Source organism: Nyctibius grandis, chromosome 26, assembly GCF_013368605.1.
Source record: "Nyctibius grandis isolate bNycGra1 chromosome 26, bNycGra1.pri, whole genome shotgun sequence".
In the NCBI taxonomy this organism is placed as follows: domain Eukaryota; kingdom Metazoa; phylum Chordata; class Aves; order Nyctibiiformes; family Nyctibiidae; genus Nyctibius; species Nyctibius grandis.
In genome coordinates, this window is record NC_090683.1 from 5,552,178 (window position 1) to 5,578,045 (window position 25,868).

Genomic DNA, 25,868 nt, shown 5'->3' on the forward strand with positions numbered 1-25,868 from the left:
TGGAAAAGAAAATTATTTAAAAAACAAGGATTTATTCTATTTAATTAAGTCTGCCAAGCAGCGAAACCAACTCTTAAAAAACAGTAAGTCTCTAAAATAGGCACCTGGCCCTGCCCCTACAGCCAGCAGTGACAGGGGTAAGGGGCGCAGGGGGGGCTCGGACCAGCTCCTGCCCCCCACTACATCGCTCAGGCCAAGCAACGACTTCTGAGCACTTGTTCCCTGAACCAAACCAAACCAAACCCCAACAAAAAGCCCCCAAACAAACAGGACAGACACAAGGTTTGATTCCACTACTGTCTCAGTGTACTTTATTCTCCTGCTGTCTACAGCTGAACAGCCACACAGGACAGAAACAGGTAGCACTGAGGAATGATCAGATTTCTTCCCTCCACGCCCCCTCCCCAACTTCAGGAATGGCTTTTTTCTTTTTTTTATATATATTTTTTTTTTTAGGAAATCCCACCCCCACCTCGAGAAACAAAATAAAAAGAAAAGGCATTACTAGAAATGTGACCCAGGCCTCTCCCTAAGTCCGTGCTCCGGAGCTGGCTGGCTCTCCCAGTTCACAGAGCTCCTCCTCTCCTCTAAACACCTGGGATTTTTTTTATTTTATTTTATTTTATTTTTGTACACTGGTTCAAAGTCGGCACTTCGACTGCAATCTGAACCCAGCACTGAAAGGCACATATCTGATACCCTGTACAAGAGCTAGTGTGGATGCTGCAGTGCAGATGGGCAACGCGAGTGGACTCCATTGTAATGGATCAGACCTGGAAAAGGAAACTGGGGAATCGAGCAGATCCTGGGCTGCTTTATAGGAAAAAAAAAGGAAAAAAAAAGAAAAAGAAAAGAAAAAAAAATACTGGCGAAGGTTTCCTACTCTCCCTCCCACAAGCAGCTTTTAAAAATGCCCATGTCAGACTGCAGGTTCAAATGCTGGTAGTTATCAACAGCTGCGTGGATAAAAATGAAATGAAAAATAAGTCTCCAAACCCTGCACCTCCTCCGTGTTCTCTGGGCTTATTGCTGACAAGGATAAGCAAGGGCCTGTTCCTCAAAAGCAAAAGTCTCATTGAGGAGGAAGATTCTGATCCTTCATGTGAAAATAGGAACGTTGCATGGTGGGGGAAGCAGCAAACAGCCAGTTCACGTCTGAGTTGCCCATCAGACTGTTACTACTCTATTAAAAAAAAAAAAAATATTGTTAATGGGTTTCCCCTTTTACTGGAAAGACCAAGAATACAAAAAGGAAGTATTGGGGAATGTTTGACACCATTTTATTAATCTTCAACTGCAGTGGAAAAATATAACCTTTTACAAGTGCCGTCTTGTGTAAGCTCAAGTCAGTATATATATATTTTATATAAATTTTTTTCCTTTTTTTTTGTTTTTGAAGTGCAGCGAGAGACCAATAACCCCATTAAATTGGATCAAATAAAGAGCACAAAAGGCCAAGCAGTTTCCAAATGGCATTTTATCAGATTTTGTTTGAACATTGAATTTATCCTCATTTTTGCAATCCAAAATATTACCTGAAGTTTTATTTTGTTTTTCAACTCTTTGGCACAATTTTTGTGGGTGTTCGGGCTGCTACAGTACAAGTCAGGAGAGATCTTTCCCTTTGCGTTCTCACTGCCAATTCGGAGCACTTAACGTTTGTATTTTTTGTGTTTTATTTTTTTTTTAAGCCTGAAATCTTGTTTGACAATTTATTTCTATTCCCTCTAACGCAAAAGTGTTGTTTTTCCCCCATTTCTACATTCACAGTTGAACAATATTAAGGAAGGAAAGGCGCTTTGATGAAACGAGATCATGAAAAGCGTCACTCGGAACGGGAGCTCTGAACATTCGTCAGTGTTTCCCTAAAATAAAAAGCCCTAAAGAGCGACTTTCCTATTTTTTTTTTTTCTTTTTTTTTTCTTTTTTTGTGTTTTTTTTTTCCTTCTCTTTTTTTACATCTCTTACGCTGCATCAGTAGACTGAACTTCGGTTAGTTTATGAAATGCAACAGCTAACCCTTTTTTTGTTTGTTTGTTTTTTGGGAAAAGATAAACTGCAATGACTTGAAGTTGAGAATGTGGATACCGCCTCATTCACACACACTCACTCCTAGACTGAAAATCCTTCACCCCCCTCCTTTTACCCCACACACCGACAGCGTCGTGCGGCAAAGGGTACAGCAGGCGGCTGGAGACCCAGGCTCCATCTCTCTCCAGCAGCCAAAGCCAGACCTCAGACAAAAAAAAAAAAAGCACCACAGTTGAACCCAGTTTCCTTCTCCTCCAAAAACTCGTTCCCCTCCTGCGCCGGCCACGACAGGGAAGCTAGTCCTGGTCCGTCGGAAGGAGACTCGCTCGTTACTCGGACACAGCTCGCTCGCTCCCTCTCCCCGAAGATGATGGCAGGTTTTTCAGGCAAGTCAGTGCTCAGCTCGCTGACTGCTGCTGTTGCCGTGGCGGGATTTTCAATGTGGTGTGTTTCAAGCCTCACTCACTCATCCTCTCATTCCCAAACATTCAGCATCCGTGCACACTCCTCACTTCCGGGTTTTTTTTCAAAAGATTGGAGATTTCCAGTGGGGGTCTCAGGTGTCATCCCAATGGTAACAGATCTGCGAGGAAAAAGCGGCCGTCAAAACAAACCCTCGACGCCACAAAACCCCACGTTCAGGAGATAAAACTAGTAATAAGTGGGAAAAATTGGCTAAAAGAGAAATAACAGGGGTAGTAAGGGACTTGTCAAGGTGGGGTGACAAAGGTGTAACACTTGTTCTCCCAAACACAGATACTCCATCGTGCCCCTCTCTGCAGTCTGCTCCTTTTAAAAGATACTCTGAGAATCACAGACTCAGAGTATCGCAAGTTGGAAGGGATCATCAAGCCCAACTCCCTGCCCCTCACAGGACCACCTCAAACTAAACCATCACCAAGAGCATTGTCCATACGCTCCCTGAACTCCGAGCAGGACTGAGGAGTCAACAGGCTTCAATCACCCCGCGCCCAGAGGAGCGCAGGCTCGTCCCCGGCTAGCAGGGGGGACGTATTTCACAGAGCCAGGAGCCCCCAAGTCTGCATCTGCTCTCGTGCAAGCCAAGCAGCTCACAGTGTTTCTTGGGTCGTGTTTGTCCTGATACACAAGACCACAGATGGGGCTTGTTTACAGGGAAAATAAATGCAAACCAACCTTCTAGAGAACAAGGCTTTGGGGAAGCATCTCTCAGACTCAGGAGTTTAGCCAATTTCATAATTATGCAGCATGAAAAGGAGGTGGGTGTGATCCCTTACCAAGCTTGGTTCTTCAGTTTCCTCAGTTCTTTAGTCGCCCAGGTAGCGAGGGTTTTTGTTTTGTTCGTCTTGGATCTTCTCCCTTCAGTTAGCAGTTCATGTATCATGGGTCTAGCTTCTACTAATTTCAGTACGTCTTTTCCAAACGCTGTACACAAATCCCTGAAGCACAAAGAGAGGCTTTGAGGCTGAGTGCCACAAGCAGATGTGCCAGCACCACTCTGATCAGCTCTCGCTAGCAAAAAGAAGTCTGACTCACAGCTAATGTCCTTTTGAAAATGCTGCATATGGTCACTAATTTCAGCGGGAGGAGTTTTCTGAAATTGTGACTAACTGGAGATATTAAACGGAAAAGATTCAAACACCCTGACCCGAGTTCCTCCGTACCCAGGGAACTGAGGGGGGGTGTTTTGTTTGTAAGCCCAGGTCATCCTTGAAAAATCCTCGACCTGGAATTTCTGTAACACACATCCAACCTTCACTTCTACCTGCTGGTTTTCACCCTGTCACTTACAGGAGCTCACCTGCGTAACCACTTCACACCTTGGGTTAAACAGCCCACACTAGACTGTAAAAACCCAGAACTGATGTTAAATACTTCAGACAGTCACAAAAACGCAGCTTCTAACATTAAAGCTGTTGTACAAAGATTTCTACCTACCCAACGAGCGTGCTGTCAGCTGCAACAGGATGGGGATGCTTACCCTATCAGTCCAGCAGCACACGCCACGACTCCATCGGTGTGATCCTCATCTCCAGCAATGTGGTCAATGTAAGACAGAATAAATTCTACTCTGGGCTGCACCAGCATCACATCCGCTGAAAGAGAAGTTTTATTATAGCAGGGTGAAACACAGCTCACGTTTAATAGTCTGCCCTTTAAAAGGGGTTTCAGTATATCCCCCAACAGCCAGAATTGGCCCCAGAAGAGAGAGAGAAGGGAAAAACTGCCAGAGGAAGAGGAACCGTAGTGAAGGGCTCTAAACCCCTTCCCTGCTCACGGCAGCAGAGCATTCGCTCCCACGCAGACAGGAATGAACAAGGACATGCCCATGGATGCAGCAACCACCACGGAACAGCTTGTCCAAGCAGAGCTCTTCCCATCTCCCTGTGTCATTTCAGGCACAGAAACACCAGGGCAGGACACAGTACTCACGGTGCACGTTTTCTTGGTCTCCCTTCAGTCCTTGGATGATGCCAGTGTAAGCTTCCAGGCAGCCCTCCCTCAACTCATTCAGGTAATCCACCATGTCATAGTCAGACTGGGAAGGCAAGAGGAGAGCACACTTCAGCACCATCCCTGATGAGGTGTGTGCAGCCCTCACTCGTTTAGGATTTTAATGAAGGAACTGGAGCGTGCACCACCAGCTTACCTTATCAACCTGTGCTTGGGAAGCCTGCTGAAGGGTGTTCAGTACGACATCCAGGTACTTCTTAAATTCTCCTCCGATGGCAAGGGCAATGTCACCAAACACTGAGAGAATCTGAGGCTTCACAGACCTGTGAACGTTTTCATTCTGGAAGAGATTTCAGCACCGTTACGTTCAGTTGTACTTCTTTTTAAGGGGGGAGGAGCTAATAAATGAAGACTTGAAACGTAACTCCTTACCCCCAATAAATCTGGATTCCATTCAAATAGTAAGCAAGCTAGTTGTCAAACACGAGATCTTCAGAGCATGCCTAACACTTCTGCTTCTCCCACCTCCCACTTTCTTCTCAGTGTACAAGCCAACTGTTACTAACTGGCTAATGAGAAGGTAAACACTCACCCCCAAGTTCTCCAAGAGCAGCTGCATAACCTCGTCACAAAAAGGCAAGATGTTGGATTGCAGGGCTCTGCATAAGTCACCAACCAGGCCCACTGCAGCCAGACAAACCTGCAAATAGAACAGCAAGTAAGACACCCACCCGCTGAGTCAGCCTTCCACTCTCTGTCCTTACAGCTTCAGCTTATTAAAGCTCTAAGTAGTGGTGAGAGTCTGCAGCCATTAAACCACCCAGAACGGGGACCCTCATGCAGCAGCTGATGAGTCCCTGCTCCGTTAACTATCGATACCACAGAGCTGCAAAGAGCTGAGCTTGCTTCACCAAGAGATCCAGATGCCAACAAAGTGACATGGACTTGGTCTGAACAAATGCCACCCAATTCAGCAGCTGGGTGGTCTAAACACCCACCCCATGGTGAGCACCATGACTTGACCTTCTAATGGAGATTCACAGCCAGTAGCAACCTCTTTCAAGGCCAACTAATACACAGCCACTGTGAAAACACAGGTGTCAAGTCAATGAAGGCCTTCTGCTGAATTAAACAGAAGAGAGTCTAAATTTGTGCATGCAGCCACTAATTAGAGACAAGTCTATGGGGCTCCAGTTTTGATTTCATCACCAGAAGCTGTGGTACTTCACAGACGCACACCTGCTGAACTCAGCACCTGTGAGCAGATGAGAATCTAGAGATTGTGAACACAGGGCTGCCTGGTTTGACCTCTACCTGGTACTCAGCATAGTTCTTCAGTCCAATGCCAAGGAATGGTTTGAAGGCATCCATGTACTTCAGAAACTCTCCACCTAAGACTGTGCATGGAAAATATTCTAGTTAGAAAATATCCCAACCTATAACAATGTATTTGCTGGAGTTCAACAAAACAGAAACCCACCATTATATCCCACCCAAAACCAGTACCTGTATGTTCCACAGAAGCAGAACAAATCCATTCTCACACAAAACCTGAGCACCAGTGAAATACACCCATCTGGACTAAACTGAGATTCAAAAAAGCTCAATTCTGTGCAGGCCTTTGAAGACAGACAACCCCCTCCCGTGCTTAGAAAGGATGTTGAGATCTTCTCAATGATCCCACTCAACCTTCTCACCCACCTCCCAGTTTCCTCAGGCAATCCCACTAAACATTCCCAAGAGCAGCCAGAGGGTTGCCCGCCAAAGACCTGCTCTCCAGAACACACCAGGGTCGGAAGGGGCTACTCCAAAAAGCCAAAACTGACTCTGCTGCACTTACAAGGTCTCCTGTGTCCTCAGAGCAGATACTTCTACTAGAAATCGGTCCTGTCACCTGGTCAGACCCTCTACAGGCTATCCAGGGTAAGAGCCTCAGGAAAAAGGGAAGACTGAAACCAGCCTCCTTACAAACTGATCTCCCTGAAGACCCATTCCCAAATCACACGTGGCTTTTACTGGAGATAAGGCAGGGGTGTCAGGCAACGAGGTTACACGTAGACCTTCAACAGCACCTCAGCTTTCACACTCGTGTGTAACACTTCACAACAGCGTGTTCCCAGAGCTCAAGATGATGCCCCAGCCACCACCTGCTAAACCCGAGCCGTGAAGCTCAAACTGCCTGGAATACCCCAACCCAAATTTTATTTTACTCCACCCATTCTGACCCAGTCTAATGCTGATCTTTGCCATTGTGATTTCTTTTAAACAAGAACAATGACTGTAAATCCACCCCTGACAACACTCCACAAAACCCCCACAGGTCACAGGCAGCAGCAAGTCTGAATCATCAAGATAACGTTCAATCTGTCCGGGAGCAGCACGAAGGGACCAGGTTCCCATCGTGCTGGGCACTGTACGAGGCAGCACAAGGGGTTTTTTCCTGGCAGAATATGCATTGTAGCTACATTATTAATGGAAAATAAACCATTCGTTCACAAAACACAATCTAGCGTGACCTGCCAGTCTCAGACCTTCACAGACAGATGTGGGGAGATGTGCAGCCAAAACCAAACCTCAAGCAAAACCAGGAGCTAAATGTTTTTTGCCATCTAGTCAAAAAGAGAAGGAAGCAAACCAGTTCTGTCCCAGCTCTGCCTCTCCTCAGACACAACCCTGCTCCGCAGCGCAAGACTGACCTTCTACCAGGGTGCTGACTGCCATCAAGGCATCCTCCTGCACGCCCCCTGAGCCTGCCGTGCTCTGGAACATTCTCAGTAGAGATGCCATCACCACGTCGGAGATCTGCAAAGCATCCTGGTGCTGGACCTTCCGGAGGACGTTCTGGGTGGGAATGGAGAAAGAGACTGTAATTGCTTCCATCTATGCGAGGCTGAATCGCTCCTTTACATCTCCTGCACTGGCTCCAAGCGCTCATGACCACATTGGGCTGCTAAAAAGGAAGCTGCTGTTTGAACTCTGCTGCTGCAAAAATATGCTTTGTCAGTGCAAGTGCGAAGTCCCATTCATTTTAGCTGCATTCAATTTTCCAGCTACAGAACAAGCTGAATTTACCTTTCCTGCTGCATAGGCTATTCTCCAGGCTTGCCATTTGTAAGCTGGCATTAAATGTGACCAGCCCAAATTTGGGCCTATAAAAAAAAAAAAAAAAAAAAAAGCCCTTTTCTATCACAGCAATGTGACTGCAACCTCTTACTGCCAAGTGTGGGCTGCACGTAAGCTTTGCTTCTAAACCACGGAATTAAACTTCAGAAATACAGTATAAGAATGTCCTTAGCACCAACCTCTCTTACCCAGGATGAACAGAGAACAAATTAACATACAACCACTACAAAATTTACAGGAACATGTTTAGCACTGAGGTGTTTGGAAAGCAAAACTGATTTCTGGAGGAAGCAGAGGCAGCCTTACCTACAGGCAGAGCACTTTGGTGAGCACACACATGCTCCGTGTGGTCCAGCACCTCACAGTGAGCAGAGGGGCCAGGGAAACACCCCAGATAAATACCTGAGCTTAATCTATGCTCTGCTCCCACTGACCGCCCCTTTCAGCACATGGACTACAGAAAACAGCCTTGATGTATCCTGATTTAAAATAAATTTGCATTTCCTATCAAAAGAGAAAGACTGATTCTTTAACCTGCAGAGGCAAATAATTATTTCAAGTCTGATTCTTCAAACTGAGTCACTCCAGAGATTGACTTTAACTGTTTAAATAATTGGTCTTGATTTTCTCATTCCATTTAAATACTCACAAATGTTTTTCCTCTGCTGGATGTTCACAATTGTATTTCCAGCAGAAGAGAAAAAGTAGTAACAAAGTACTATATTTGACTATGTAACACTGAAAAAAAAATAATCTGCCTGCTGATTTTTACCTAGTGGTATTTAAGTATCTGCTGCAACTACTGTAAATACTGAAGGTTCAGATGTGAAGAAACACGTTTACAAATTAAAATCAGTAGTTTAATTCCACCTGTACTACACTTCCCACAGGCAGAGGCATCCTGAAAGAGATCAGTGATCACACTGTGCCAAAAGGAGAGATTCTAGATACTGAAGTCTCCCCATTAAAGCCCACTACAAGGACAGACAATTCCCATCTACCCATTATTTGGAAAATTACCCTAAAAATTGGGGACTGGAAGTAACAGCTGATGCTATGGGCTTCTGAAGAAGAAGGATGAAGTTAATAATTTCTCAAAACAGCCTGGAGACAACAGCCAGGAGACCTCTTAACCTCACTTAAGGGAACGGGAAGCTCCAACTGATAGAAACAGGCTGTTACCTGCGGGCGAGGAAAAGGCTCAGCTAATAAGGATGGAAGAAACAAATTGCAGAGAACAGGTAACACCACCCACCAAAGGAATAAATCTGAGCAGAGACAGATACTCTGCTCTGCTTTGATTTCAGATTACACAGTACTCTGTTACATCTCCAGAAGAAAACGCTCCTTCCTTCTCCGAGCTGCACAGAGCTGCGTTGATGCTGAATCTACGTCTGTTATAGCTTTAAAGCAGTGCCTTGTACCTGTTAATCAGCCAGGCACGACAGCACCGTGCCACCCTTCCTGCAGTGCAAGCAGGAGAGCGCCAATATCAACCACCACATACTTCAGAGGATGGTCTGATCAATCTCCTGAGAGGTTTTGGGGATAAAAAGTGGCTGCTTGCAGTGGACTTTGTAGGAGTAAGCAAGGAAGAGAAATGCGCTAGTACTCCAAGTCATGCGGGCTGTTCATTACCAGATGTTTAATTTCAAGGACATGCAGTGCATTTTAATTAGTGCCATTTTAAATAAGAACAGCAACCACAAGAGGCAGATGAACAAATTAAAGCTGTTACGGAGATTTTTTTTTTGCCTGTGCCAACCCAAGCGATTGTTCAGCCCGTAGCCAATGTAAGAGCCAATCTGAGAGCATATACAGTCTTCAACATGCTGTTCTTTATTCATATTGCCCTGAATTTTGTAAGTCGTACCCTACCAAAGCCTTCTGAACCTTGTATCACCTCCGACATGTCAGCTGGGACACAAGATCCAATTTCCTCATTATCTCACCAACAGGACCAAGCCTGCACCCTCAGGGGCACAGAGATGTCTCTAAAGCCGCCTCTTTCCCATAAGCACAAACACGGGAGACAGGAACTTACCTGTAGAGTAGCACAAAGAAGAGACTGAAGATCGTTGAACTGGATTCTGTCGGAAGTGCTCTGGATATGAGACTGAAAAAGAACAAAACCCCCCATGTGAAAAGCCTGCATCGCAGTCCATGCAAACCCAGCAGATTTTGACAGCACTATGAGTTCCAGAGATTCAATTTTAAATATTTGTTTGTTCACATTTGAGACAAGAGGTTCAGAAGCTTAATATATCTACCTATTAAAAAAAAATAAACACACAGGATACCATACAATAAGCAATCAGCAACAAAACTCCTTTTTCTACCCCAGATGAAGCCACAGAACAACAGCAACATCACACCTCCTTGGTCTCCCTAAACCCCTCACCATCATGGGTTTGAAACTCAGGTTTACCTACCTCCATCTGCAGCACCTGCTGAAGTCGTTCCATGATGACCAGAGTCGTCTTCTGGACAGCAGGGTAACAGTCCTTGGCACTGTTTTTCACTATTTCCATCAGAGATTCATACGCAGAACTCCTCAAGTTATTCTGGTGTCCATCAGGCCTGTGACAGAAGGAATATATTTGCAGCTCCCAGTGCTCAGGCTTGCTTAGAAACAGACTTTTTTTTTTAGTAAATCGGTAACAGCTAAATTTTAGTGTTGTGACAAGCAGCACTAAAAGCACTTGCATTCCTGTATTCCAAGACTTGGAAGTAAAGGAAATTTGTGAAGCCACTTCTGGAACATTTTTTCATTCGCTATTAATAATGACTTCCAGTATCTTCAGGCACTGGCAGCAAGTACCAGAAGAGAAAAAGCCTCAAACCCACATCTTCCAGTGTGGCACTACCCTACCTGGGAAGGGATGGCCCCAAGAGGTGAGCAGCATACATTACTACCTCTCTGACATCCCCCCCAGACATCGGGGAGGGTGTTAAATCTGAAATAAAGACAGCTGAGATCTATGCTAAGATGACTGATGGGCTTCAGAGCCTTGAGCTAGACACTCCACTTCTGGTTGGATGTAAATTAGACAGGAAGAGTTTAGACTTTGAATTGTTCAGACAGGGACACCATTTGAGAAGTCATCCTGCAGCAAAAGGCTTCAGCTGACGACTGAACTGATCCAAGGATTGAACTCTGAGCTGTCAAGATTTATGGGACCTTCAAGGCAGAACATGACTTCAGCATTACCCTTATTTTTGAATCTGCAGAACTGAGAAAAATATTTTGCCTCATCTATTTATATTTGAGCTTAGTGGGGAAAAGGACAGTACCCAGCCTAACTAGGTCCTCATCTCTTCTGGGAGTACCTGGTGCTAATGTGAATGGATGTAACATGACAGCAACAACCACAGCACAAAACAATCACAGTGAAACGAACAGGACGATACACACAGATTTCTAATTATCACTTGCTGCAATCCTGATTATTCCATGGCCTTGTAGTCAACCTTGAAGAGTCTTATCACTGCCGTACAAAGATGTGCACGGTCTTAAACTGTGCTCGGAAACTTCAAAGTAAAACATGGCAGAGGCACTCTTGGAGGAAACCCCAAACTTGCTAAAAGCAGATATGGGCAAAATACTGAGAAATTATTCTGTGTGAACAGCTTTCTTCCTGGGGATTAGCATTTTATAGTCCATGTGATATCAAAAAAGCCCAGTTCTGATAAAACACCACTCAGATCTAAGCTGCAAGAGAAAGAGGACCAACAGTCTGAAGTAATAAAAAAAGCATCTCTGCAGAGCTTAAGCCAGCAGGTTCAGCATTACCTATCTGCGGTCTCCAGAAGCTTCTGAACTATTAGCTCAAATGAAGAGGATAAGCAGTACGTTGCTGGTTCTTCCTGATCATCAGCTACATCTGCAGCTTCATAGGCAGCTTCAGCAAGACTAGAGAAGGCCTGAAACACAGAACAACCATTGCTGTTACTCAAATGAGTTTACCCTCCTCACAAGTCCAGAAACATCCATTCCAACAGTTTTCATTCTAACAGAACAACCCCAGAAAAGACCCCCAGACATGTGCAGGATTCACATCTCCCTTCATGAACAGCTACATTGTTCAGTGCACTGAGTTTTGGTGCAACAGTGGGGAAAATTTCAAAGACTGAAACCGTAACAGTCAAGCCATCCACAGTCAAAGGTCTCACCAACTGGTAGCTGTCAAGAGCCAAACTGAGTAAAGGTGGATTGCTTGAACCTCGCAGGGTACTGACAGATTGTACCCACTACCCAGCATCACCACCACGAGTTAAAATCCGGGTTTAGACAAGGCTGTGAACCACTCAAATCCCCAACTGCAAAGCAATTGTAACTGCGATGAGAGACAGGTGGATTAGGAGAGTTGAAAGCCTCCTCGTTTTCATTTCAGACTAAAAACATATAGTAGTCATCATCTTTAGAAGACAAAAGCCTTGGCTACGTGGACTTTTGCCAAGATCAACCGATCAGGGAAAAGCTTCCAAGCTGACTAGAAGCCTTCAAACCTCTGGAACACTAAGAGAACAAATTCTGTCACTCCTAAAACTTGTTTTGACTTGCAAATACTCATCTCTAGCTCAATCCTTATTGAGCAGCTCTCTTAAAAGGCAGTAAGGGACACAGCCTCTCTATAGTGGAAGATCAGATATGCTACATGGTAGCAGACGTGCATCAGGATGATGATCCAACTAAAGTCAGCAAACCAACCCAAGGGAGGGCAGCTCTGTAAGGGAACAAAAAAAAAATCTCATGCTCTTCAATTTAGTTCTGGAACCACTGCAGAAGCAGGCTTAGGTAATGGGAAACAAGGTATCTCGTCTCTCCCTTAAGATTAAGAAGGCAATCAAGCTGCTCCCAAGAAAAAAGCTAAATCCCAGCACGCCTTTTCTAAACAGCTATCACACCTGTCATCAAGGACAGCTTCTGCAGCCTTTTCAAATCTACAGCAACTTCTACACTCAGTAAATATTAGCATTTTCCTCCTTAAAATCCACTTCTCCCTTTATTCTTTCTTACCAGAGCCGCAAAACAGACTTGAGATCACTTACAGTTAACAATGCTGGATGACGGAGCCATGAGCCACCTCTGAAATCCATTTAAATGAGTATATATACATTTGTGTGTATATATGTACATATATGTGTGTGCATTCACATACACGAGTATGAGCTGCATTCCCCTTGTTGATAGAACCTCATCACACATCCAACAGCCAAGGGGCTGCCTTACCCAGCACACGTTGGAGGCCACTCTGGGCTCGGCGCTCAGGCCCTCCATCAGACACTGCAGCAGTGGAGCGAGGTAAATGTCATTGATGGCAGCTTCAGGAAGCATCTCGCAGATCCTGCCCACGGTCCAAGCAGTTGTGTCTCGAACCACAACGCTGGGGTCCTTCATTAGTTCTATTAAAGTTGGCATTGCCTAGAACATAATTGCAGTCAGGAGAAAGATGTGATCAAGTGCAATCTATGGAAATAGGAGTTTGCCACTGGTTCTGATTTTAACATATTCCCTATGAGATAGCGATGGGGAGGGGAGGACAGTCTAGGTCCAGTTAGGCCATTGTTCTCATATTTTAAGCTTCATAAAGTTACTTCCCAGTGTGGAAGGCTTAAGAACTGACACATCTGGAGTCAGGTATTCTGAAGCCCTGCATGTCCCTGTGATTCAGGGCTATGTAACCCAACTACCTGCCCTGGGCCTACCAAATCTCTCTAAAACATGATTAAAAGCTGGCATCCTTCTGCTTTTCCTCAGATTAAGAGCAACGTGCAAAGCAGGCATCCTCCTCCAAATAAATCACAAAGTTTCTCCTCTACAAGCCTCCAAGAAAACACAAGGAACCTTACCTGTATGACTAGTGGTTTGAGCTGGTTAGGCTCTGGTCCTTCCAAAATGCACCCAAAAGCCATCACAGCTGCATCTCTGTATCGCCAATCTGGATTTTTAATGTGTTCTTTAATAAAGGGCAGCACATGAGGAACAATGTCATCTTCACAGCAGGTCGCCAGGAGCATGAGGCAGACTCCTGCTGCTTTGCAGGGGTTCCAGTCGTCATCATCATCATTTTCATCCTAGGAGGAGAACAGCATCCCTGGTCAGTCTGGGGGAAAATATCCCTCACCAGTCACGGGCAGCAGCATCCTCTTGGATCTGCTGCAAGTAGCTTTGCCTTATTACCAGGTGTTATATTTAGAAATTAATTCGGGGCTGGAAGTACCAGCTACATCTCTGGCAGAGCAGCAACCCGAGTTACTCGCATCATCAGTACCTTTCCACCCCGGTGTAAGGCTGCTAGCTCTTTACTGATGCACCTACAGGAGCCTCATACATCTTCCAAACTGCTTCTCTCTCATCTAGATGGAGATTTTGTTCCTTTGATCCACACCATCGCCTCGTGGAGTGGCTCCAGTGAAATTGCTTCTTCCCCCCGACTGTTAGCTCAGCCCCTCACCAAAGTCATTTGAAGCTCTGTACCTGTGATCCTCTCATCCTTTTTCTCTCCCCTGTTTTAACAAGCACTTTAGAACCTCCTGCAATTTAACTCTCCGCAGCCAAGTGGGCAGCTATACAGAAGAAACAGGGAAACAATTTCCTGGATTCACTAAGAGCACCAAGCATTTTCCCAGTCCATTGCAGTAAGTCAAATGAACTCCGTCCTGCATGGCTTAATTAACAGTTTTATTTTATAATTAGACCTGCTGTAGCAAGTGATTCCATTAATTTTGATTAGACTGTGAAACACAGTCCAAACAAGTCCCTGTGAAGTGCTTAACAGGTACTAAATAAACATGGACTTCACAGTTCAGAAAGTAAAGCTCAAGAATTCCAGACATTGGATCTCTAATAACGCAGAGACTGTATATTGATTTTAATTTCACCAACATTTCCTTAGGAATACAGATAACTACCAAACCTCTTCAGAAACCATAAATACAAGCATGCGTTAACAGAATTCAGCATCACTACGTGCAGTCTCACAGTCTCAGCCCCAAAAACCGATGCATCATTCAGTCAGAGTGGTGCATGGTGTCTCATCACAGACCAAGGACTGCCACCACAGGTGCTCTGGACACGCACCCCGTTCAAAACCACCCGAGGGGACCTAAAGCACCTTTAGGACCAAGCACATCAATGCAGCACCTATGCAAGGGAGCAATGACCACCGCTGGCAGTTGGCTCCTCCGTGCCACAGCATTGCTGTCCCAGAGCTTGAAAGCAGACACAGTACGTATTTTTGGACACGCAGGAGGGATTTTGCCACTCACCTGTTTTGTCAACGTTTGTGTTAGAATTGGGACCAAATACTGTAGCGCTCCCTTCGCATAAAATTTGCTAGTGTGCTCTGGAGGCCTTCCTTGCTCTGCTGCCTAGAAGAAAAGGTCACCAAATGATTCTCAGTGGCTATTCACAAGGTCTGAATTATGAACTCCAGTAGATACAAATTGTCTTTTGCTTGCTTTCCTCCCCAACACAAACCTTAAGTTACCATAACACACAGGAACCTCAAGGCCACCCTGCACCAATCCCAGTTACACATTCAATATGCAAGTTCAATTTGCCATTCCATACACACACAGAGCCCCTCCTCACATGGTACAAATATAAATATTTTCAGTTTGTAGTTATGTATAATTAACAAGTGACCCCAAGCAGAAGCAGCAAGAGGTCTTCGGCATATAAACCAAACCTACGTGCTGCTGACTGTCCTTTTATCCTTGCTTTTTTGGGCATTCAACATAAATATATATTTAGCTACTTTTAAAGATGGATATGATTCATCCAGAGCCCTTCAAACTTTAAGCTATTATTGATCTCTACAGCTAATTTATGCAAACAGCATCTGCATGCAGAACAATGACCCAAATTAATCTCCAGCCCCATCCATGGTAAGGGATAATGATTGCTTTTATTTCATCCCATAATTTTATACTTAACTCATAAATAATGTATTATATAGAACGTGATCAATCTTTTTGCACACCCAGGTAGGACTAACTCCCTCATGCCTGTAACAAACCCAGAAGTCTTATATGTCAGTGTAACAGACTCCAAGAGGCCTCCAAGAAAGCAAGTAACTCAAGAAATGCTCTCCACATTTCAAGATGTTGTCTGAATGAAGCAACAGCTCAAAGATCTTCATGATATTGAGAATTTTTTGGTATTATACTGTGCCTAGTACACATGCTTAATGCACATTTAGGTTAACCTTCCAGGAGTAGCTTGAGTTGACTTTGGAATGCTAAAAAGAAATCGGGTAGCTGTCACGTACCATTTGCAGAAAAACTGTCTCTTGTACGTCACAGTGTGTTCTCATCACAGCTGGCAGAGAATCTTTATCTCAAGCACTTTCAACTCCCAGCCAGGCTGGCATTGAAACCATTTTACTCACTTAAAAAGGCAGTTCATCCTAATTTAGTAAGCAAAAGGGGTTATATTCAAGCTACACTAAGAACTTTACATTAGGCTACAGACCCTACAAACTAACCCAAAGAGTTATCAGTGGAATTCCAAATGGCAGCCCCGTGCACCCTTAGCTACAAGCTTCCATTTACCTTGAATGGGAGAATGAATTAATCGTAGCTGAGCCCTGGGTAAGACACCTCCTGGTACCCAAGCTAGCAGCTAAAAACTAAGCTGGGTACCACGTGGGAGGAATAGGAGGACGTTCAGATGCAGTTCAAAGCCGTGAGTTCAGCATTCCCAAGCACGATCACAGGCGTTCGCCGCTTTTCAGTGGCCATTTGCAACTCACCTCAGACGCCTCTATAGCCAGGTCCATCTCCTCATCGCAGACGTTCGACCAGAACTCTATGCCCTGTAGAGCCACCTCATCTATGTCACTTTTCATCGCTTCAATAGTTATCTTTAGAAACACGAAAGAAAGGAGGGGAGAGAGAGATGTTTTAGCAAGTTATTTCTCTTGAAATCATGCCCCAACTTTTGTCCAACTGGTACAAGATTCACGATTGTCTGAAATCAGATGCGACATTAGTTACTGTTCTTGAAGACAATCTCCTCATTTAGAAGTTTATCAGCACCTTGGGAGGACTGCAGAGCAAGGCAAGCAACCTGCACTGCCCTGACTTCTGGAGTCTCAAGTCTGAAACACCTGATGCTGGTTTTAGGGATCTTACTAGGGGAGAGGGATTCACAGCATGCAGTCACAGCCAAAGACAGAAAAACAAATGGGGGAACACAGGAAGACTTTTCCTCCTGGATAAAGACAAAGGAATACAGGAAGATCAGATAATTAAATACAAGTAACCTGAGTACTCACAGCAAAAAGCGCAGGACCCATGTATGTCTCCATATACTGATAATAAAGGGACATTATCTTCACCAGATTCTGTAAGGCAGCCACTCGTACCTGTCGGAGGAGAAAAGGGATCAAAGATGTGACCTTTCCAAGTGCTTTGACAACCAAGCACAGTTGTAGCCCATCACAGGTTAGTAACTCAGCCTTTCTGCCAATTTAGTTAACTCCATACCTAATAAAGTCTTTCACAAGTGACATAAATCCTCCTAGGAAGTTTACTACTTCTAACTTTAGGTATAAAACTCATTTTGAGTACTTACACATACACCAACCATTTAACAGAACACTGTTTATTTCATCTAACACTTTTCAACTGGTTTTTGATGCTAGTGGTTCTAGCCAGCTTCCCCAGTGACAAATCAGGGCACTTCTTTTCACCCACCCTTGTGTCATTTTCACTCACCCTTGTATCTGGACACTGTGTTGCTTCACAGACTACTTGCATAATAAAGTGCCTTTCAGACTAGAAGAAGAAATAAAAGAACATTAGAACTGTGTTACAAAAGCATTAAAGTCTTTGCAAGCCCTTCTATGGAGGATGTATTTTGAGTCTGGACTAGTACCATCACTCGTGCAGCACTTCTAAAGATCAAGGAATTGTACAGGTTACTATTCACTGCAGTATTTTAACTAATTTCTTCCCCAAAATGGGAATTCCAAGCTTCCATTTTAAAGAAAAACCAAACTAAAGAAAAAAAAAACTAAGAGGAAAAAAAAAAGAAGAAATCCTACTGTTTCCTGAACTATTTCAGCAATTGCTTCAAGAAACCTCCAGACTCAGTCAGGATATATATTTCTTGGGGGGCAGTACCTGGATATTCTTGCATTTCAGTAGGAACAGACTCCTGCCCAGGCTATTTACAGTCCTGAAGCCCAACAGAAATACGGTCTGAATGGATTATGCACCTCCCATCTCAAAATTTGAAAGCCTCTAGTTGATCCCCATGAACACCCACTGAACAGTTGACTAGGGAAAGTTTTCATTAAAAGACCTTCTAAGCTGAAGGCTCAATATTAATTCCATCTTCCTCACACTCTCCCCAGTAGAGACCTAAGGGATAGACTTAATCCGAGAAGGAAAAGAAAAATCAATAGATTTCTCTGTTCTGAAAAGACTCTCATTCCGAGGCCCCTATTCTGATGACTCTTACAGGCCTTCCTCCCCCAACAATTTTCAGAGGCAAAGTTAAATCTGGATTGCTGCCACAGCACTTGAAAGAAAGTGCTGATCCAAGCTCGTACTCTTACAGCAGCATTATAGAGTAGAGTTTGATTAGGAAGCAGAGCATCTAACAGGCTACACTCTAAGGTCAGTTCAAATTTATCCAAAAACAGTCAACGACGCTTCCTTTCCATTGACAAACCTCTCAAGATTTCCACAGTATTTCTGCATTACAACAAGAACATACTGGATTTACAGAAATGAATCCAAGTCTCAGTTGCAACAGAATTATGCATCAAAACTCAGCGTGGTGCATGATTCCTCATCACAGACCGTGGACTCAGCCCTTGAGCTTTAGGCCAAGAACTGTCACCGTTTCCCCCTCACCTCTTTGTCAAAGTTTGCTTTGGTGAATTCCAAAGAGTTCAGGAGTGCATTAGTAGCTGCTAGCTTCACATTGTTGCTGGGCTCTTCCTTTCTCATTCCCTGGATGATGGCTGTCAGGATCTCATTGGATTTATCCTGAAGTTGCTCTGGATCCTAAAAGAAGTGTTGATAAAGTAATTTGCTGGCTGAATAACTTGCTCCATATTTTAAAATACCCTCAAAGTTTGAGCCTGAAATCTATAAGCAGGAGTTTTAGGACATTAAAGCCAAGAAGCCCTTTGTTCACTGGGAGGACCAGAACCCAAGTACAAGGAATTCATACACCATCACATCTTCACAGCTTCTGGGACAGAAAAGAGAAGACTGAACTGAGCACAAATACTCCAGATATTCAAGTCATAAATGCCGAATAAACCCCACTGTTTCAAATAACAGGTCAACAAGCTTCAGACTACTTGACTTCATTCAATTAGCAAGTTAAAGAACACTCACTGATTTCCAGTTCCTTTATATCCTGGGCAGAGGTCTATGCCAGCAGTTGCAGTTGAGACTTTTATTGGTGAAGTTGCCAAACTTTTTTAGACATAGGGTAAAAACACACTGCCTGGACAGGCAGCAAGGACAGGTAATTGTTAAGCACTCAAGGCTTAAAGAAAAAAGCTATGAACACAGACTAACGATTGATTTTCCTTCGTGGTAAATTTAAAGGCTGCAAGATCCCCAAGTAACCATATTAATTGTTACATTAGGATTTATTCAGCAGTAGATTCCTGAACTACATCCACAGTGTCATGACGTGACTGACACAAACTACAAAACTCTAAGAGAGTTATAAAATACCCCAGCAGCAAGCCAGGGCATCCAAAAGTCCAGAGGCCACCGATACACGCTGTCCAAGGAAACAACGAACACACACTCAAGCCTTGCACAGACCTGTACAAACAACGCTCCACCCAGAGCACTCCCCTGTACAGCTGGAGATTTCCTCTTATTTCCCTGACCCTCCAAAAAGCAACCGACCTCCCCAGTGAAACCAGTCCCCTGCAGCCTGACGAAAAGCACCAAACAGAAGATTGCTCTTTCTACCTCACTACACCAAGGTCCAACCAGCAATATGCTGCACGTGTGTTCTCCGAGGCATCCAGCAGCGCCAGAAAAGCAGCGGCTAATGTTGTGTTTTGGTGGTAAATCAGACAGAACACAGGGTTTTTGCAAGCAGTTCACATCAGATACTTGATGCAACGCATTACAATACTGCAAACTATGCTGATAAAGCCATGAGACCTTTTGTAGAAGGTCTAAAGAGCTAAATATTCTTACCTGTGCATCAAAAAATCCTAAATTAAGAATATAGAGGCTCCTCACGCCAGATGAGGGTAGTTGTCAGGTTTCCCCAGCACAGAAAGGAATCAAACACTGATCACTCATCCAGAATATTTTACACACCTGGATGTTCAGCTCAGGTTTGATAACAGCACCCCTCACCATAGAGACTTAAATCTGCACCTTATGAAAGATGACCTGGATTTGTGCTGCGAAAGCGGGTCAGTCCTTTCAGACACCATCTCTGCACGTTTACTGCCCATCGTTCTGTCAGCACAGAGGTGTCCTCTGGACAAGCGTACAAGCCACAAGGAAGCATTACAGCCTACTGGATATGGAGGTGTGCGAAAGCAAAGGCTGGAAGAGAAAAGGTTCTGGGGAGAGGTTGAGCCAGCCCTTAAAATATACTCGTGATAAAACAGTACTTAAAAGATACTCACGATATCCTGACAGATGTACCCAATGGCCTCCAACGTCGACTCTTTCATGTGCTCCGTGCTGTGCTGATTCGTAACGTTGGCTACCAACTGGGGGATGAGTTCGGGCCACTGGTTCATGGGGATCTCGGCACAGGCGATGCCGGCCACGCACTGAGAGGCTGAGCTGGGTCTGTACGTTTCTGTACCCAACGTCTGCAAAACCTGTGGGAGATGGTTTGATGTCAGCGACCAGAGAGGCGTTGGCTCGCCACCGAAGCCTTCGCTTGCCGTTATTCCCAACACCCCCCTTCCCCAATAAAGCAGTTCTGCTTTCTCCTGCTGCAAACGTTTCGTGACCACGGACAAATAATGTTTGAGATGAACTTGGCCATGGCTGCCCCTTTCAGGAAGTGAGATGCAGCTGTACGATTACACACACTTCTACCACATCCTTTAGACCCTGTACACAACGCTACACGCCACAACGTGCAACAGTGACTCACTCAACAATCCCTCCCTGCCTGTATTATAAAGTGAAATTGCGAAAGCTGAACAAGTTGTGGTTTAAAAATCCCCCCCAAATACCCGACTGTTTATGCCAAGACAATCTGAATAGGACTGAATAATTTTCTTCCTTTTTAATTGCAATCAATCAGAAGAATTATTTTCTTTTTGTATACTTGAATAACATTTCTCTAAAAAAAAAATAATGGAGGGAGGGGCATGCATTTGTTTTAACATTTCCAGCTATACATCATTTTCCACATATCTATTTCTGTAGTTTCTAATGTTACTTGACAAAAACCAGTAACAAACTGGCTTTGTTAGCTTCAGTACGTGGCAATATGGCAGCTCCTGTTTACAGTTTAAGTTCCCCCTTAGTCTCATCAACATAAATAAAAGACTAAGGTTGGGTGCGTGAAGATGGTACGACTTTATTCTGCTACACACGGATTCTATTAACATGAAAACATGATATAAGGTGTAAGGGCAGCTCGTATCAATTACACAACCCTGCGTACATCCAAGTGCACCTTTGTTCCCAGTAGTCAAAAACCACTAAGCCACCAGTTTTCCCATTGCAAGTCCTGAACTTTAACCATCACAGAGCACAGGAGCCCTCAGGCAAGTTCCCCATCTGTGTGAAAATTTAAGAATATAATTTCCTATTCGGAGCTTACACATTTTTGACCATATTCTACTCTTAAAATTCGCTAGGCCTCGTGTAAACATGCGTGTTCTGACACAGATGCTTCAAAGGTGTTGATGTGGATTGTAACCCAGTTGAGGAAGCTGTTCAAGTGTAAGAAAAAGCAAACACCAACCCAGCTGCAATCACCCAGTGGGGAAGCCATGCCCATTAGCTCCCGCAATCTCAGGAGACTATTCAGATGCTCCTTGTAAAAGTGTGAATTTAAAAGCAGAAGCCTCATAGCTGTTTGGTTTTTTTATGCTAATAATTCTCCAGATTAAATATGCCACAAGCAACAAAGCACCCAAGCAAGTGCAGATGTCATTGCTTGTCTCATGGAAGGGAGCAGCCAGCCAACGGAAGACTCCTCAATGAAGAAGGATGGCCAAGACATTCATCACTCATCTCCCTCCGTGAGAAACCAACAGGCGGAGAATCAAAAGTCACAAAACTTACGTAGTTCTTGACTTCCCTGCGGGCGTTGGCGTCTATGGCGAGCCATCTCTGTTGGTACTGGGCCTTGATGTCGGGGTCCTTGGACGTCAGGGAGTTCTTGATCTGCAAGCCGGCCGCCACGCGGGCAACTTGGCTGTTGCCGGGGTTTGCCAGCACTCTGGACAGTTCCACCAGGAAGGTCGGCTGGGGAGAGAGGAGGGCTCAGCACCCGCGCCTGCCCCTGCCCACTAACAAGGGGGAAAAACCCCATTCACCCAGTAAAACACCACCACGACTCCTGGAAGCTCCTTCTCTACCAGGCCAACAGCAAACCGCCGCCACTGCACAACTACAGCAGCTCTATCCCGAGATTATGGGCATTAAGCTCCTAATTAGAACCGCTGGAAAGCGATGTAAGTAGGTATTGACTTTGCTGGATTTTTTTTTTCAGCTTGAGAGACTGTTACCTTCCATGCTCCTGCCTGCTTTAAGTATTCCTTTAAATAAACTCCTCGGGTCGTTTGCCAAGATATGTATTTTCTGGATGGATATCAAACATGAAGAGTAACTTACTTCCTTGCTTCAAGGCAAACACCCAAACGATAATCTAAGACAGGAATTGTTAAAATGTGCAATCAGATGCTCCTCTGGTGCGTTACAAATGGTTTGTAAGGTTACAAACTTGCTTCCCTGTGAGGTACATAGACATACATATGAAATTACCCCCCCAAGAAAAAGCACATACGTGTGGATAAAAATACCTGACGCTTGTGCCACTTGCTTTTGGTGAGAGCGAGTGAGAAATGACTCCGCGTTTAAACCCTTTCCTGATTTGACAGCTTCACGTTTCAGAGACTTCCGCTGTGTCCACAGCTAAAGTTTCAGCAGCGAAGCCTTTTCATTTCCCTGGCCCTCTGAAGCATTTTGCCTACTAAGAAAACCTTTCTAGGAAACAGTGGAAACAGCTGCACCGTTTTCAGCTGTTTCACACCAAGCAGGAACGTGGTTTTCCTGAAAACATTTAATATACAGACGTACATAACCCACTTCTATAACCTCTACAACAGAACTTAAGATACATACAAAGACTGCAGGGCACCAAAAAAAGCCATTTTTAAAACTAACTTAACTTTCAAAAGTTCAACAGAAACATAGAATAAGTCCAGTATCTTGGACTCCACATTTTCAACAACCAAGCGCAGCTCTTCAAAAAAAAATGTAGTTGGGCCATCCAGCACTCTTCAACATTGAAACTGAAGAATTTATAAAGAAAAATGTGGGACAACTTAAACTGATGAGTGTGAGCCACTAGAGATACTCTCAATTTTTAATGCAATAGACAAAACCCCTACAAATATATCACACTAAACTGCCTCCCTACCATCGAGATTGCTCACCTTTTATACACTGATTTTATTAAAAGTGAGGAACCATACAAAAGTTCACAGTACAAAGTAAGTGTTGGTGCCACCTTTGAGAAGAAAACAGTACTAAAATTCAAAGGTGAAGAAGTGTCCTTGGATTTCTCACTCCTAAGTTAGAAAAACAAACCTGTCTTTTGATGGAGCTCTAAGAATAATTCTAGCTAAAAATGAGCAGCATCACATCAAGCCTCCCAGACATGAGACTCAAAGCAAATGCAGATGCGTACGACCTCAGCTCTCACACCTACAGAAGTGTCAGTGAAAATCTCAGAAAAGGGTCTAAATTAATGATGGGGAGGAGGAGGAGGGACGAGGAAGAACAAGCCACTCTGCGGCTGCATCTCCATTTACTAACTGGGAGATCACTCCCAGCTCTGGGTGCTCGGCTGTGGCCCCGGGTGCAGAACCTCTCACTCGACCCTGGACCTCCTGCCCCTTCCCATCTCACCCCCCTTCCCTCTCCTCACCCACCCACCGTGGGCTGCGATGGGAACAGCCCTCAGTCCCATCTCCTCACTCTCCTGCAAATCCGAGCCGTCACCTGCCCTCGCAGCCTACACCGAGCTCCTCAACCCCTGCCCGTCCCACGGCCGGACCGTTCCATGTCCCCACACCAGGGCACAAACTTTAGCCCCAGCACAAGCTCTGCTTCTTCCGCTCGCTGCCTTGACCTGCCTCTCACAAGGCTGCAAGTACCAACAAAACCTTTACAAGCTGGTGTATCCTTCAGCTCTCACAAAAGCCTGAAACCCAGGATCAGAGCAGCTCAAGTCCATCACCCAGAACCACTTCACCTCACACAGCCCAGGGAGCTTCAGTCTAACAGGGGGATCCTAAGGCTCAACAACAGCATTTCGGAGAATCTTGACTCAAAACTGACATTGAGCACAAAGGCTCCGTCAGTCCTGGCTCTGAGGGATGCTTCACCCACCTCAAAGGGAGCGACAGAAATAAAGACTCTGCCACTTTCCCAGTTTACACCAGTAGACACCAGCGTATGTGACTGCTTAAAACATGAAGGATACCACTTTTGTTTGCGATGACACTGCCCGGGTGACACCACCTCGCCGAAACACCAGAGCCAACCCCCCCCCCGCCACACCAGCCGCGCTGCGGGAGGGCCCGGTGCCCCCCAACCCTTCCCCTTCCCCTCCAGGGCTGCACAGCCGCTGCAGCAGCCGCACACCTTGACTAAGCAAAAATCCTATTTGGCCGCCCGTGAGTTCAACTTCCCCGCGCCAGCACATAGCTCAGACCAGCTATTTTTTTTTTTTTTCCCCCTTTTTTTGGTCTTTTTTTTCCTTCAGAAGGTCACGGGCAGAGCTCCAGCCCCGGCTGCCCGGGGGGGGTTCCCTCCCTCCACTCGTGGTGAAGCTCCTGACCACCCCCTCCCCGGGCCGGCGCTGCTCCGGTGCTCCCGCCCCGCCGCCGCCCGCCTGTGCGGAGCGGGACAGCTCGATCCCGGTGCGGGGAGGAGGGAGCGGGGCCGGCGGCGGGGCCGGGCGGCGCCCGGGGCAGCGATGGCCGCGGCCGCACATGGCCCGCGGCCGCTCCCGCAGCCGGCACCGCCCCCTCGCCCGGCGCCGCGCTCTCATTGGCTGACAGGGGAGGAGGACGCGCTACTATTGGCCGGCGCGGCGGCCGGGCGCGGGCAGGGTAGGCTGCGCTCATGGCGGTTCGGCCTGGCCGGGCGGGGCGGCGGGGGGGGGGGAGGGGAACGCGCGCCGCCGGCCCCGGCGCCCCCGGGCCCGGCGCCCCGGCGGGCTCACCAGGTTCTCGATGGCCGCCTGCTCCAGGAACTTCTGCGCCGCCTCGAGCTCGGAGCGGTCTGTGAAGGGGAGCGAGGGGAAACCGGCGTCAGCGAGCGGCGCGCGGGGCCCAACCGCCCGGCCCTCAGGCGCCGCCAACGGACACCGCGGCCGAGCCCCCACCGCCGCCCCGCTACCCGCCCCCGGTCCAGCCGCCCCGCGGCCTCCCCCGCCGCCGCCCACGCCCTCCCAGGAGCCGGGGCCGCCGACTCGGCCGCCCCAGGGGTGCGCGGCCCCCGCCCCGCCCGGCCCCGCCGGGCCTACCCGCCGCCCTCCCTCCCTCAGGCCGCCGCCGCCGCGCCCCCCGCGCCCTACCCGGCGAGACCGTCTTCTCCAGGATGGTGATGAGCTCCATGGCGGCGGCGTGGCGGCTCCGGCGCCGGCGGAGGGGGGGAAGCGGGGCGGGCTGGGGCCGAAGGAGGGGAGGGAGGGGAAGGGAAGAGAGACGGGGCCTGCCCCGCAGAGGCGGCCGAGGGAGGGGTCCGGCGCGGAGGCCTGGCGGGGCGGGGGCGGCGGGCGGCGGCTCCTGCTGCTGCGGGCGGCGGAGGGAGAAAAGGGCCGCGCGAGCGGGGCGGCCGCGCGCGCGCACACCGAGCGGCGGGGCGGGCGGCGGAGGGATACCAGCCGCGGCCCGCCGCCCCGCGCCGCCGCGTTCATTGGCTGCCGGCCCCCGGCGGCGTGCGCTCCCATTGGCGGAGCGGGCCGAGGCGAGGCCATTGGCGGGCAGAGGGGAGGAAGGGAGTGGGCGGGGCTTCCGGCGGCGCGCGCGTGGATTGGGCGGTGCCGGGAAGGGCGCCCCGGCGGCGGG

At 46.7% G+C, this 25,868-nt stretch overlaps 1 protein-coding gene across 2 annotated transcripts; it reads right to left on the bottom strand.

Annotated features, from left to right (window-relative positions):
* Window positions 1-283: 283 nt before the first annotated feature.
* Window positions 284-25,645, bottom strand: KPNB1 (karyopherin subunit beta 1). 2 transcript variants are annotated; one of them, XM_068418680.1, is made up of 22 exons: window positions 25,376-25,644; window positions 25,022-25,080; window positions 21,850-22,032; window positions 20,223-20,423; window positions 18,460-18,612; window positions 17,314-17,373; window positions 16,872-16,961; window positions 16,347-16,457; window positions 14,860-14,961; window positions 13,441-13,665; window positions 12,821-13,012; window positions 11,381-11,511; window positions 10,020-10,167; window positions 9,632-9,703; window positions 7,161-7,305; window positions 5,779-5,861; window positions 5,057-5,164; window positions 4,661-4,804; window positions 4,444-4,549; window positions 3,992-4,106; window positions 3,288-3,449; window positions 284-2,614 (listed from the first exon to the last, which is right to left on the bottom strand). In XM_068418680.1, coding segments are annotated over exons 1-22 (2,631 nt in total). In that variant the 5' UTR covers window positions 25,416-25,644; the 3' UTR covers window positions 284-2,613. The 2 variants fall into 2 exon arrangements, with proteins under 2 accessions (XP_068274781.1, XP_068274780.1); XM_068418679.1 differs by lacking the exon at window positions 284-2,614 and having other exon boundaries at window positions 3,284-3,449; window positions 25,376-25,645.
* Between the last annotated feature and the right edge of the window lie 223 nt (window positions 25,646-25,868).